At 41.8% G+C, this 15,398-nt stretch overlaps 1 protein-coding gene across 1 annotated transcript in view; it reads left to right on the top strand.

The window, feature by feature from the left end:
- Positions 1 to 11,820: 11,820 nt before the first annotated feature.
- Positions 11,821 to 15,398, top strand: part of BMP5 (bone morphogenetic protein 5) — a 138,629-nt gene continuing 135,051 nt past the window's right edge. The window contains exon 1 of the mRNA XM_063442937.1: positions 11,821 to 12,910. Within this exon, the coding sequence (XP_063299007.1) occupies positions 12,439 to 12,910 (472 nt within the window). The 5' untranslated portion in view covers positions 11,821 to 12,438. The remainder of the gene's footprint in view (positions 12,911 to 15,398) is intronic.

Here is a 15,398-nt window from a genome sequence, read left to right as displayed (position 1 = left end):
CTGCCCCACAGTGTGCCTGTCTCCAAACACAGCCTCACTGAGCTGCCTGTAACACTTCTCAGGGCAGCTCCGTGAGGCTTGTTTTGCAGGAAGTGACATCACCAGTCACAGTGAGCTGTGCGGAGCTGCCCTGAGCAGACTTACAAGAGGACCACCAGAAAGGTAAGGTTTGGGAGGGTTTTGGGAGCCACTACCCCCCCTTGCTCCCACTGCATCCCCTACCCCCCTTGCTCCCACTGCACCCCCTACCCCCACTGCACCCCCTACCCCCCCTTGCTCCCACTGCATCACCTACCCCCCCTTGCTCCCACTGCATCCCCTACCCCCCTGCTCCCACTGCATCCCCTACCCCCCCTGCTCCCACTGCATCCCCTACCCCCCTTGCTCCCACTGCATCCCCTACCCCCCTTGCTCCCACTGCATCCCCTACCCCCCTGCTCCCACTGCATCCCCTACCCCCCTGCTCCCACTGCATCCCCTACCCCCCTGCTCCCACTGCATCCCCTACCCCCCTGCTCCCACTGCATCCCCTACCCCCTGCTCCAACTGCATCCCCTACCCCCTGCTCCCACTGCATCCCCTACCCCCCTGCTCCCACTGCATCCCCTACCCCCCTGCTCCCACTGCATCCCCTACCCCCCTGCTCCCACTGCATCCCCCTACCCCCCTGCTCCCACTGCATCTCCTACCCCCTGCTCCCACTGCATCTCCTACCCCCTGCTCCCACTGCATCCCCTAGCCCCCTGCTCCCACTGCATCCACTACCCCCACTGCTCCCTCTGCAGCCCCCACCCCCTGCTCCCACTGCATCCCCACCCCCCTGCTCCCACTGCATCCCCTACGCCCCTGATCCCACTGCAGTCCATACCCCTTGCAGCTCCTACCCACTGCAGCCCATACCCCCTACAGCCCCTACCTCCCACCTCCCTCTGCAGCTCCTAACCCTTGCGACCACTGCAGCCCATAACCCCTACAGCCCCTACCTCTCTGCTCCCTCTGCAGCCCCTGCTCCCTCTGCAGCCCCTACCCCCTGCTCCCTCTGCAGCCCATACCCCCTACAGCCCCTGCTCCCCCTACAGCCCCTGCTCCCTCTGCAGCCCCTTCTCCCTCTGCAGCCCCTACCCCCTGCTCCCTCTGCAGCCCCTACCCCCTGCTCCCTCTGCAGCCCATACCCCCTACAGCCCCTGCTCCCTCTGCAGCCCCTGCTCCCTCTGCAGCCCCTACCCCCTCTGCAGCCCCTACCCCCTCTGCAGCCCCTACCCCCTCTGCAGCCCCTACCCCCTCTGCAGCCCCTACCCCCTCTGCAGCCCCTACCCCCTCTGCAGCCCCTACCCCCTGCTCCCTCTGCAGCCCCTAGCCCCTGCTCCCTCTGCAGCCCCTAGCCCATACCCCCTACAGCTTCTACCTCCCTGCTCCCTCTGCAACCCCTACCTAATTCAGCCCCTACCTCCCTGCTCCATCTGTAGCACCTACCCCTGCTCCCACTGCAGCCCCTACCTCCTGCAGCCCCTACCTCCCTGCTCCCACTGAATCCCCTACCCAACTGCTCCCACTGCAGCTCCTATTACCCTTTGCACCCACTACATCCTGTCCCTCCTCTGCACCCACTACAGCCTCTATTCCCCCCTGTACCCTCTGCAGCCCCTTCCACTCACACCCTTTACAGCCCCTTCCTTTCGGCACCCTCTGCAGTCCCTTCCCCTTTGCACACACAAACATAAAGGGACACTATATAGTTACCAGAACAACTACAGCTTAATTTATATTATACAGCTTAATGTAGTTGTTCTGGTGAGTATAGTCTACCACTGCAGGGTTTTTGCTGCAAAGACTGCCTTTTCAGAGAAAATGCAGTGTTTACATTGCTGCCTAGGAACACCTAGGCGCTTCCTGTGTCAGTGTTGCAAAATGTGCAGCACTGACATTCAACATCTCCATGCTCTGCATGTCGACGCTGAACGCTTGTCATAGAGAAGCACATATATATATAGAGAGAGCGATTTTCGCACTACACTCACTACACACACTACATTCACTATACACATTGTGCTCTACACACACACACTACATTCACTATACACATTTTGCACTACACACACACACTACATTCACTAAACACACTCTGCACTACATTCACTATACATTCTCTGCACTCACTACAAACACTACATTCACTAAACACACTCTGCACTACACACGCACTACATTCACTAAACACACTTTGTACTACACACACACTACATTCACTAAACACACTTTGCACTACACACACACACACACACACACTACATTCACTATACACACGTTTCACTCACTACAAACACACTGCATTCACTACAAACACACTGCATTCACTACAAACACACTACATTCACTACAAACACACTACATTCACTACAAACACACTACATCCACTATAAAAACACACACTCTGCATGCACTATACACACACCTACATTCACTACACACACACTCTGCATCTAATGCATGCATACAAACATTACATACATTACACAAAACGTACAATCTGCATCCACTATACACACTGCATCCATGACACACATACTGCATCCACTATACACACTGCATCCATGACACACATACCGCCTCCACTATACACATTCTACATCCACTATACATACCGCATCCACTATACACACACACACTTCATCCTTGTGGGCGGACTCGGGGCTGGCCCCGGGGGCCCAGATCTTGAGCTGTGTCAGGGGCCCTAAAATTTCTGATGGCAGCCCTGACTGTTCTATCTATTTCTTCTTCCCTCTTACAAGGTATACAGGCTAAACAAAACATGGCACCTGGAGAGAGGCCTGCTGATAAATTGTTTGTTGATGTCCCCGAGAGACGGGACATTATGTCATTGTATCATGACACAAAAACTGCTGGACACCCTGGTATTTCTAAAACATTATCAGCAGTTTCTAGATATTTCTGGTGGGCTTCCTTACGCAAGGACGTCACCGATTACATACATGCTTGTACTACTTGTGCCAGTATGAAGTCCTACCACAGAGTTCCTTGTGGGTTGTTGCATCCGTTGCCCATACCCGAGAGGCCTTGGTCCAATCTATCCATGGATTTTATTGTTGAATTGCCCCCTTCGAATGGTAAAACTCATCCTGATGATAGTGGATCGTTTTTCTAAAATGGCTCATTTTGTGTCTCTTGTCAAGATGCCCTCATCCAAGGAACTTGCCTCTGTCTTCGCCAGGGAGGTGTTTCGGTTGCATGGTATTCCCACTTCGATCGTGTCCGATAGGGGTAGCCAGTTTATTTCCAGATTCTGGAAGGCATTTTGTTCAGAGATGGGTATTTCTCTCTCATTTTCTTCCGCTTACCACTCCCAGTCTAATGGAGCTGCTGAACGTGCCAACCAATCACTAGAGCAGTATCTTCGTTGTTTCGTATCCCACCATCAGAACAATTGGGCTGACCTTCTTCCTTGGGCTGAGTTTGCTCGTAATAACGCTGCTCATGAATCCTCCGGTAACAGCCCTTTTTACGTTATTTATGGCCGGCATCCCGTGGTTCTTCCAGCTGCATTCTCCTTACAGGGCACGCCAGCTCTGGATGAACATTTGGCTGGTTTACGTAATACTTGGGAGCAGGTTCAGTGTTCTTTGGTGGATTCTGCTGCTCGCCAGAAGGTTCAGGCAGACAAGCATCGCAGGGCGGCTCCATCCTATGCCGTGGGAGACCGGGTTTGGTTTCCACTCGCAATATTCGCCTTCGTGTGCCTTCTATGAAGTTGGCTCCTCGTTTTATTGGTCCTTTTCGTATCTTGCATGTGGTTAATTCTGTTTCGTATGCCTTGGATCTTCCTAGGAATCTACGCATTCCTAACGTATTTCATACCTCCTTGTTAAAACCCCTCCTGTGCAACCGTTATACCCGGCATGTTCCTCCTCCCCCTCCAGTTTCTGTGGAGGGCCATGAGGAATTTGAAGTGGCCGCTATACTCGACTCTCGTATTCTTCGGGGTCACCTCCAATATCTGGTGCATTGGAAGGGCTATGGGCCTGAGGAACACAGTTGGATTTCCGCTGACGCTGTTCACGCTCCTCGCCTTGTGCGTTCTTTCCAATCTCGCTTTCCTGACAGGCCTGGTCCTCCCCGCCCGGTGGGCGTGTCTTCAGGGGGGTACTGTAGCAGTACTTACCCTCTCCAGGGGCCGGCCGGGGTCCTCTCTTCTCGCCGTGCGCGGTCCTGCTCCTGCACGAGCCGCACGCGGCTCATCCGACGGCGAGATCAGGAAGGCGGGCAGTGACCGCGAGAAGCGGTCACGTGTCCCTCCTGACACTAAGAGCGCGCCGCGTGTCTCGGGCGCGCTCTTAAAGGGACAGTGGGAGACGAAATTTAAAACAGTCTCCCATTGGCCCCTGTCATGCCACATTCCCCATACACTCACCTTTTGGGGGCGTGGATATGACAAGGGCCAATCAAAGTGAACTCTAGGGTATTTATACTCACCTGTTCCTTAGTACCTTGCCCTATTGGTTTCTGTTCAGTTCCCTTTAGTGCTTGTATCGTTCAGTTGTTTTTTTTGGTGCTTGACCTTGACTTTGTTCCTGACTCTGCTTTCTCTTTATCCTTGCCTGTCTATCCGCCGGTTTGCTCTCCTGTGTACCAGTCCCTGGCTTGTTCTACTTTACGCTGTCTCTCGGCTCCCTTGACCTCGGCTTGTTCTGGACTCTGTCTTTTCTTGTACTCGTCTAAGTCCGGCCATTCTAAGGTCCGGTAAGACGTATCTTGTTTTCTTGCCTCTAGACTATCTGGACTATTCTTGCGTGTTGGGGTATATTACCGTGACAAATGGGATATGAAAACCAAAATATCCAAGCAGAACCTGCAAAATTAAGGATAACTAGATGTCAAACCTATGAGTGCTATACAACCCACATAGTCTAAATAACCCAGTGACTTGTCCATAGTGATATTGTTTCATGTTAACTGACAGAACAAGAATACAGTCAGGACATGCTCCCTATATGTTTTAAGGCCACAGGCCTGTATTTGTGGGAGGAGTTAGCGTTCCTATAAAACGCTACTCCCCCATCCTACCTTTGCTGAGAGGTATGCCGTTTACCCCACCCACGTCACCCTCTTACATATACAATCCTTTGGGGGCCCTCTTTTTACAGGCCTACCCCTACGTCGGTTTCGGCACACCACACCGACTTAATTCCAATCACAAGGTATTTCACGATCATGGTATTAACCAACCACAAATTTGAGTTATGCTAAAGAATTGACAGGTACACCAATGGTCTCTAAATCAATAGATGGTGAGAAGGTTTAACCCCTTAAGGACCAAACTTCTGGAATAAAAGGGAATCATGACATGTCACACATGTCATGTGTCCTTAAGGGGTTAAAGAGGAATTATTAATTTGTTTGCATCATGCGGGTCTGCAGGAGCTGGCAAAGAACATGTCTCGAAAAACACAGAGAAATTTATTGGGAAGGGATATAAAGTTCTAAAAGGGGAGAGAACATGTTGGAAAGGGAAGAGAGAACTTGGAGGGGACAGAAACCAAATGAAAATTTTACATTAGGGGGGAAAAGGTGCACAGGTCAAGAGAGAGCACTAGACGAAGAGGGAGCATTGGAAGAGACAATCAGATAGCATTGGTAGAGAGCAGGGGTCGAGAGAACATCTCAATGGGCTGAAAAGAGATCAATACAAAGGTTACTGGTTTGAATTAAAATGTTGCATTGTCTCTTTTCCAGATTTCCAACCCACATTTATGTTAGCTCCCTTCAGGATGGCTTGCTGTTTTATAACTGGCAATGCATGGTTAGAATCTGAATGAACTAATGCCCACCCTGTAGGGCCTTGTCGGTGGTTCTGGCTTTGGTTGAATTTCTTTACATCTCTGACAGTATTAAACATATTAAAATATTAAAAAGGAGTCATATTACTAGTATCTAAAAAAAAAATCTAATTAAGAGTTACACTTGTAAGTAAGAAAAATACTCTTATTTACTAGTACGGTTAAAGATATTGACTCTTTAGTGTTACTTGCCACTTTAAATGTGTTTTTTTTATTGGTATTAACAAAAACATAGATGCAAAAATAGCAAATATCTTATCTGTATGTGCCCATAATGTTATTAAACCAATTGTAAATACAAATTATAGCTAGTCTGTTTGACTGCTGCATGTAACATAGAACACAATAGTCCCTCCACTACATGGCAAAGACGCCCCCATCCCCATCTACCTCAAGTGCAGGAAAGGTGGCGGAAACAGATATGCTGAGTTGAAGCAAGGCAGGTAACTTCTACTCCTTCCTAGCATTACAGCCAAAGAGTACCCAGTCATCTGACCCTAATAAAATAACCAACCTAACATCTTTACCTTACCCCAAATAGAACCAAGGAATACCCTACTTCCCCGATTCTACAAAGATAAACTCAGACCGGGTGGCTATGCATCCCTAAACCAACTTGCTACCAACCTACACCAAATCTTCCCAACAAAGTGCAAATACTTTGCAAATCCCACCAATCTAAAAGCTCCTCAATGCTATTCTCACTCCCAAAAGGCTTGACTGGTGATGCCATTATCACCAAGCAAACTTCCTGGAGTGAAATGTACCTGGAGTTAAACTGTGAATTACTTGGAAAAGTAACTGTAAGTAATTTTACAGCTATTGATAACAATCATGGCAAGTATAACCAGACATAAGAGCAATGAAATACTGAAAGAAGGGACAGAAAGAGAGAGTGCTGGAAATGATTGCAAAGGATAACACTGGGCAAGAGTGGGAAGAGAGGGAAGAGAGGGAAAAGGCCAATGGAAGGAAGGAAACAGCATTAGGGAGTGGAAGAAATCACTAGAAGGTTGAGAGGACACTGAGAATAGAAGCACTTGATGGTGAGAAAGGGTGGAGAGATTAGGTCGAACTAAAGGGGGAGAAACCATAATTATATTTTACAGGCTTTTTTACCAGTATATTCTAACAATGCATAATTTTCTTTTAAAGGTGACAACAAAGGCAGTTGTTGTAAAATGATTTTTTGTAAACCTTCTTTCTGACTTAGTTTAAATTATGGCCATTAAGCTATGTGACCAACTAATTCTGATATTAAAATAATTTCTTCTGGAAAAAAAAAAAAGAAAATATTATCCGATTTAACATTTACTATCAAACTGCTGGATGTACAATATGTTCTATGTGAATTCTAAAATGGAATGCCAAAATGCCACATTCTTTGAACAAAGCATTGTGGAAAGGATGGTGCTTTCTATATACATGAAAGAATAGAGAACAGAACAACTAATAGTTTACGACAATAAAGTGCAATTAAACACAGTTACAAACAAGATGTCCACAGTGAATCATTACAAAAAATGTACCAAACAAAATACAGCCTCTGGGCACAGAGGGATTCCTGGCCTTGCTCGTATGAGTTTACAATTTGTGGGAGGTTGACCTAATGTCCACAACTTTCTGGAAAAAGTAATGCCCAGACCTTAAGCATGAGGCTTTTTTTATTTTATGTTAAGAGCTATGGATTTGTGTCCATTATTATTATTTTATTTTATTATTTATATATCGCCATCAGATTCTGTAGCGCTGTACAATGGGATTATATATCTTTTATTTGTTTGTGCTTGTTTGTTTGTTTTTGTTTGCGTGTGTGTATTTATTTGAGCATGTATGTTAATAAAGTTGACTAATAAATATAAAATATGACATGCTATATTAAAAAGAACAGTGCTAATGTGCATTTATTTCATCCTTCTTCCCAAAGTGCCTAGAGGAAACAGCAGTTCTTTATGTCAAGGATTCCATGAAATCTCATATACAGAGAAACAGCTTCCAGTTTATGTTGATGGATGACTCCTTGGTAATTTCTGGACTCCTAGAGACCATTCATTTAGTGTTTTTCTTTGATATAAATGACCCTCACATTACCTACTATGTTAACCAAAGGTTAAACATGTACTCTAATTACAAAATGTGTCTCATTCTTTTTATCCAGTATTTAAATATAGATCTTAGTAAACTGAATTGTAAACAATGATTTTATGAGGTTTTGGCTATGCCTTTGTCTGCACAGTATACTTATATATCTTAGTATATCTTTTATATCAGCATAGGTTATGCTGTTTATGTATCTTTTGGGGGATTTTAAAACAAGAGCAGACCATTCTGGTGGTATTTCTATAGTCATGTATGATGTAGTGAACCTACTATAAAACCCAATATATTTAACAATGTGTGGTTATTTCACCTCTACAAGATAAGTGGTTAACGTAACTGAGCTGGCCGATGGCAAATCATCTGTCACGAAAGCAACAAAACGGTGTGTTAATATGTAATCATCACATAAGTTATATAATCACAACCTACACCTCTTATGAGAGATAAATGGTGGGTAAGATAGCTGCTCACTGCTTGTACTGGTGTGTAATGCGTTTAATGATGTGCTGAGTGCATTAAACCTCACCATGGTGGAAATAGATTTAAATGGGCACTATAGTCACCAAAACAACTTTAGTTTAATGAAGCAGTTTTGGTGTATAGGTCATGCCCCTGCAGTCTCACTGCTCAATTCCCTGCCATTTACTAGTTAAATCATCTTTGTTTATACAGCCATAGTCACATCTCCATGCATGTGACTTAGTCAGCATTACTAAACACTTCCTGTAAAGTGAGATCTAATGTTTACACTTCTTATTGCACAGTCTGATTAATTTAGAATTTCTTAACTCCTGCATTGTTAATAGCTTGCTAGAACTTGCAAGTTCCTTTCTGTGCCTCCTCAAGAGCCTCCTGTGTGTGATTAAAGTATAATTTGCAGAGATGGAGAGTAAAAATTCTAAAGCAAGTTAGCATCTGATTGAAAATTAAACCATTTTATTTCCATGCAGGCTGTGTCAGTCATAGCCAGGGGAGGTAAGGCTATGGCTGCATGGACAGAAACAAAAGTGATTTAACTCCTAAATGGCAGGGAATTGAGCAGCGAGACTGCAGGGGCATGACCTATACACCAAAACTGCTTCATTAAACTAAAGTTGTTTTGGTGACTATATTGTCCCTTTAAGCAATAAGTGTACATTTATTGATAATTTCATTATTTTTCTTGTGTTCATACCGCCACAAAGTTGTCTTCAAGCATTTTTTTTTAATAAAAAGTAAAACAAAACAAATTTAGCTGAATGTTATTTAGATGATAAGCTACAATACTCAGGGTCATGTTATATCTCCATTTCTATTGTAAATTGTACTATATTTGTATAATTCTACATGCATGCTATACTGAAAGTCCACCAGAAAATCACTGAGAACACCTGTTGAGACTATAAAGCACACATATATAGAAATAACAATTGTAAAAATAAAACAGAGTGAAATTCTATATTCAAAAAATGTAAAATATACCAATATAATGTATAATAATATGAGCAAGCATTATTTATTGCAAGATGAATGAAATGTAAAGTCGAAATTACAGTTTCCTTTGTGTTTTTCTTAGCCATGTGTGTGATGTCTGTCTCCTACTAATGAAATGTTGTTTTACAGTTTCACTTCTTTGTTTAAGAATAATTTATTTTCCTGAAAACACAAGATAATTGGAAAAATAAATTAGCTTTATCAGGAAAGGGAAATTATGCACTAAATTAGGAGGAACTCAATTACCATTTCAATGTGAAGTCTTTTTAATTTATTTCTGTACATAAGATTGGAATGCTCTGACAGTAAAACAATTACAAACATAAATAATCTGAAGGCAAGATGTTTTTTTTTTAATGAAAGTCAGTATATATAGAACATGTCTGGGGTACAATGATAGAAGTGGTGCAATCTGCATGAATATTTCATAGAAACATAGAATGTGACGGCAGATAAGAACCATTCGGACGATCTAGACTGCCCAGTTTGCGAAATACTTTAAATAGAAAGCCTTATGCCTATCCCATGCTTAATCTCCTTCACTTTGTTAACCTTTACCACTTTAGCTGGAAGGCTATTCCATGCATCCACTACCCTCTCTGCAAAGTAATATTTCCTGAAATATATTTTTAAAGCTTTGCCCCTCTAATTTAAGACTATGTTTCTATGGTGATTGATCCATCTATAGAATATATCCCACAATTGCTCTTCATGTATTAAATCAACAATTACTTAAGTAGTACTCGGCTACTATTGCAGTATTCCCTCTTTAACCTGACTTTTTTTATTGATATTAAAACATAATCCCAGGGTTTCAGGCTAGTGGCCTAAAGGGCTATTTTTGTGCCTGGTTAATATGTATACATAATTGGACCTTTTCCGCTCTGTTTATGTTTGGCTGTTGCCACACTAATAACTGTTTATTATTCCACTAAACTCCGGAATAATAAAAAAAAAAAAAAAAACACATACCAACGTAAACAACCCAGCACTTACAGCTAAACCTAATCTCCCAGCTATTAAATATGATGTCTTACAGAAACAGTAGCTGTCGAAGGTTTGACCCATAGTTAATTCTGGAAGTCTCTGATTACTTGTCCAAGGTTCTGTTCTTTGTTAACTGCCTCCCAGAACTTTTCTGGTAAACTTTACAAACTTTATAAAGAATGAATAATGGATGTTTAACAAAGTTTACAAACTTTCTAACGAATGAATAATGAACATATAACAAATAGGCTTTGTTAAAGGTGTTAAGTCGGTTTGGTGACAATTCTGCATGAACTAAAACATTAACATTTGTTGGCCATATGGTACCTGATGTTTAGAACTAATATAAACAAGCCATTTGATGGATAATTAGACCTATGGCTGAAATCCACATAGTATACTAAGTCAGTGTTTACTGTAAACTAACACAAACATCCCAGTCATGTGTTTGACACAACATTAAAGTGCAGATGAAATCAGGAATACCTCACCCTCATATGTTATTCAACATACCTAATATGTCTAATTTAGCTGTTATAAAATGCCCAGGACTCACCACTTCATATTACATTACATGTTTCTGAAGCTACTTATTATTATCACAGTTCAGGCAGCAGAACCTCCCTAAGGAAAACACCTGAGAAGAATTGGATACATAGGTCCCAAAGCAATGCCATTTATTCAGCATACAGTTATAAGCAACATTGATGTGTTTCATATATATTCAAATATATAGGTGTGTTTTTAAAGTGTATGGTGAGAGGAGTGGGGTGGCTAAGAATATTGCCAAAGTTTAAAACATACTGAAATTAGTGAATCCAGAACATTTATCAGGCTATGCATAATACACAAGTGTTTCTAAGCCTAGAAGATTATCTCCAGTCTCTTTTATCTCTCAGATCCTTTAAGCAAGACTAACTGCATACAATGTGCGCTAACTTGCATTTTAAGAATATTTTTTCCTTTCTTATACTGGTGCTTAAAAAGATATTTATAGGGAAGGAGCATGTCACAAATCCAGCGATTATACAGCTTTTATAAATTGAAATCCCAGCACCATGAAGGTTAAATATAAGAACAAAGCGGAGAAACTTATAAAGAAGTGTCACTAACAGAACTGGAGCAATAAGGTGAACGTTATTTTGGTTTCCATAGTGATTGTTTAACTTTTAGAACTCTGCCCCAGAAAGGCTGTTACTATGTAAACTACACCATATTTTCTCAAATTGCACGATACCATGTATCATTCATTTGATAGTAAAATATTATTCATTATTAATTATTATTATTATTATGCAGATTATATGAATCTTGCTAGGATGCATAGACGAATGGGTTAAACGTCCTTTGCTTTAATCGTTTCAGATTACAATGAGAAGTCTCTTGTTTCCCAGCAGGGTCTGTGCTTACATTGGTCTTTAGATCTCACTGGATGAGAGCTGTATATTTCTGCCTGCACTTCATGTAGGTGGAAATCACAGCACAGCACACAGCAATGCTTTAAATGGACATGGAGACTTTGCAAGTGAATTCTGCAGAATAGTTTAACTGTAAGAGTAGTTCGTGGACCTGTATTTCCATTTGCTGATGGATGAAAGGAAACACGTGTTAAGGTTATCAAGACGTTGCCATAGAGTCTGTGTTACGATCTGTTTTAGAGGCAGCTCAAGGTGTTAGAAGAACGTGAGATTGAGTGAGAGACTTGATGAAACCTGGTAGCAGTCAGGAAGTGCACGACTTGTACTACAGAGAAACCACTTGTGAACGAGACATGGAAATAACTGCATCGACTTCTAACATGGACTGTTCCCTTCTGTGCTTCTTAAAAGAGGAAACTCACTAAGAATTAGGAAATCTCAGCTTGGCTTGCGTTTATCAAGTCAGATAAAGAATTATCTTCTGAGATGTCCCACTTAGGAATGACATTCACATAAGAAGGGTCATCCATTCTGCCGGAAAGTGTGGACAGTAACTTGCTGCTGAGATATCAGGAAGGAAACTTCTCAGAGACTTGGGTCGCTGCAATATGAATCAGGTAGCATACCTCCTTAGGGTGACTGCAGTTTTTATCTGGAACTGTTGGCTGGTGGAAGGTGTAGGAGAAAGTCATGTCCATTCTAGCTTCATCTACAGAAGACTGAGGAACCACGAGAGGAAGGAGATCCAGAGGGAGATCCTCTCCATCCTGGGCTTGCCTCATAGACCTAGACCCTTTTCACCTGGGAAGCAAGCTTCATCGGCTCCTCTCTTCATGCTTGACCTGTACAATGTGATGGCCAATGAAGAGCAGCATGGGTTTTTGGGGTACACGCTGAGCAGCTCAGTGATGGAGAGCAGGGGACTTAGGACCGGATACCCTACTGTTGCTAATGGCTATTCAAGAAAAGCACAGTCTTATCGCACAGCTCCTTTGACCACACAGAGTCCACCTTTGGCGAGCCTTCATGATGCCAACTTCCTGAACGATGCTGACATGGTCATGAGCTTTGTCAACTTAGGTAGGCTCTCATTTTACAATTAAACGTATATGCTTTTTAATTTTGGGTTGCATTAAAATGTACTGAAATTATATATTGTAACAACATCTATGAAGCCAATAAAAACTTTCAGATAAATGTAACATTAACATCAAGGATCCCAAGATCAAGGTACACACTTGGCGCACTCTCATCTCTAAAGGCCTGTAGTGTACCTTATAAACATGCAATGGTACATACAACACAAATTCTAGATATATCACGTGTTAAAATATTACATTATAGTAGAAAATAAAATGAAACAGTGCAGTAGGCGAATACCAATGTCTAGCAAGTGTTTTTTTTTTTCTTCTCCAGATTTTGTTTTCACACTTACTATGTGTTATGTCAAGGATAGAAGATATTAAACATTGAACCTGTAAATAGATCCATGCAAACAGCATTCATTAACTGACACATTATATACATTATCGTGCTAAACCATCAGAAATCCCATTTATCAAATCTTCTCAAACTCGTTAGTTCTGCAACAGAATGTAACGCCATTTGACCGGTCACATCTTGGACTGATCAGAGCTGGTTCTTTCGTTTATGTTACATACTTCAACACACATGCTGTAGAATACAAGCTTGTCAAATCGCATAGCCCCATAATGATTTAATCTGTCGATTTTCTCTGAAATGGTCATATGATAGGATCACTCAGGACAGTTTTTTTTTTTTTCTAAGGGACATTGGGGTTTATGGATAAAGAGCAATTCCTGGGGCAAAAGTTCTAAAAGTGAAACCATTAGCAGAAACATTCCATAGTTTCCATGGTGATTGATTCCCGCTGGGAGTTATTTATAATAAAAAATAATTATGGAACAAAGTTTTAAACACGGAGCAATCACCATGAAAACCAATTAAATATGCCTTCTAATTACTCTTTTTTAAAAATCTTCCCCATAGTTATATTTTGTAGTTAACCCTCACTGTGCCATAATTCTTAATCAAAGTATATAACCCTTATGTATTTCAGGCAGTATAGTTGTTACTTTGAGCTGTGGTGACATTTGAATTGAATGAGCTAGAAAAGTGTTTCAGCATAATCATAGCAGGAGTAAACAAATGACTTAAATCAGAAGCAACGGCGTCTAAGGCTGCCACGGGAGGACAAACAGACTATTTAGCAGCAGACGCTAATTACAATCCTAACTATACGGCCATCGATCAGCGACATCAATATCGACGGTTTATTGTGGCGACGGTTAACAATGCGCCACTTTTTGCCCGACATTCTTTTTCGCTTTAGACCTAGCGACGCTAATGCGTCAGTTTTTGCGCTGCGCTGCTTTACTTTTCCCACTGATGTATTGAACATCAAACCAGATGCTGGGTGTTGGGGATTTTTTTTAGACCGTGATACAGTATCTAATATTTCAATTTAACAAGTGTAGGCACATAGACGGCTCTTTCTATAATAACTGTCACAATAATTCGCTAATTAGAGAGATTACTTTTGAACTCCAAATCACAACAAATAAAAAGTTCCAATCGCCCCAGTTTATCTCTGTATCACTCAACCATATCAAATGATCGATATCATGTAATGCATATTCTTACATGGCCATTAAATTAAAATCAATAGAATATATATAACAGACAGACAGACAGACAGACAGACAGACAGACAGACAGACAGACAGACAGACAGATAGATAGATAGATAGATAGATAGATAGATAGATAGATAGATAGATAGATAGATAGATAGATAGATAGACAGATAATCACACACCCATATACTGTAAATGTAAATATGACATGACCATCTTAGGCAAAGAGCAGTTTCTTTTTTTCATAAATGTGATTAGCAAGATATATCCAGAAAGCTATTGCTATGGCCATAGAATAATTCACAAACAGACTATCAGTAGCCTTATATTTTAATACATGGGAAAAGCTGATTTGCTTTAAAACGAGAACTTGTTGTAACATAAGCAGTTACAAAGTTACTCCACGGTGTGAGTCAGGAAGGAAATTATTACCAAAAACATTATGCGCCCAAACAAGCGTGTACTGGCATATACTTCACAGAGCAATTTTGTGCTAATAATATTATGACATAAGACAACATGGGTTCCATGAAACTTAAATAGAAGCAGATATCGTGAACAAAAGCTACGATTGTATTCTGATTTTCTTCATAACCTTCCCAGTCAAAATCAGGTTTGAACTTCTCACCTTTAAAAAAAACACATTAACTGGGCCTATGATTCTAATAAAATAAGCCAAGCCTAGAAGCTTAGCAGACACAATTGAGCATATTCATTGCCCGTATAAACAGCTCAATGACGTTTTGAAAGTCCCAGCCTGAAGTAAACCAGTTTGGTGGTTGAGACACAATCCTGAAGAAATATATTTAAATAACTTCCAACTGGTGGTATGAGAGCAATTATCACCCTTAAATTACAAGGAATGTTTCACAGGGAATATTAATTATTGAATAAATATTTATGATTGCCAT

The sequence above is a fragment of the Pelobates fuscus genome, chromosome 2, assembly GCF_036172605.1.
Source record: "Pelobates fuscus isolate aPelFus1 chromosome 2, aPelFus1.pri, whole genome shotgun sequence".
In the NCBI taxonomy this organism is placed as follows: Eukaryota; Metazoa; Chordata; class Amphibia; order Anura; family Pelobatidae; genus Pelobates; species Pelobates fuscus.
Note: the sequence above shows the minus strand (reverse complement) of the source record. Positions and strands in the feature narration are given on the sequence as shown.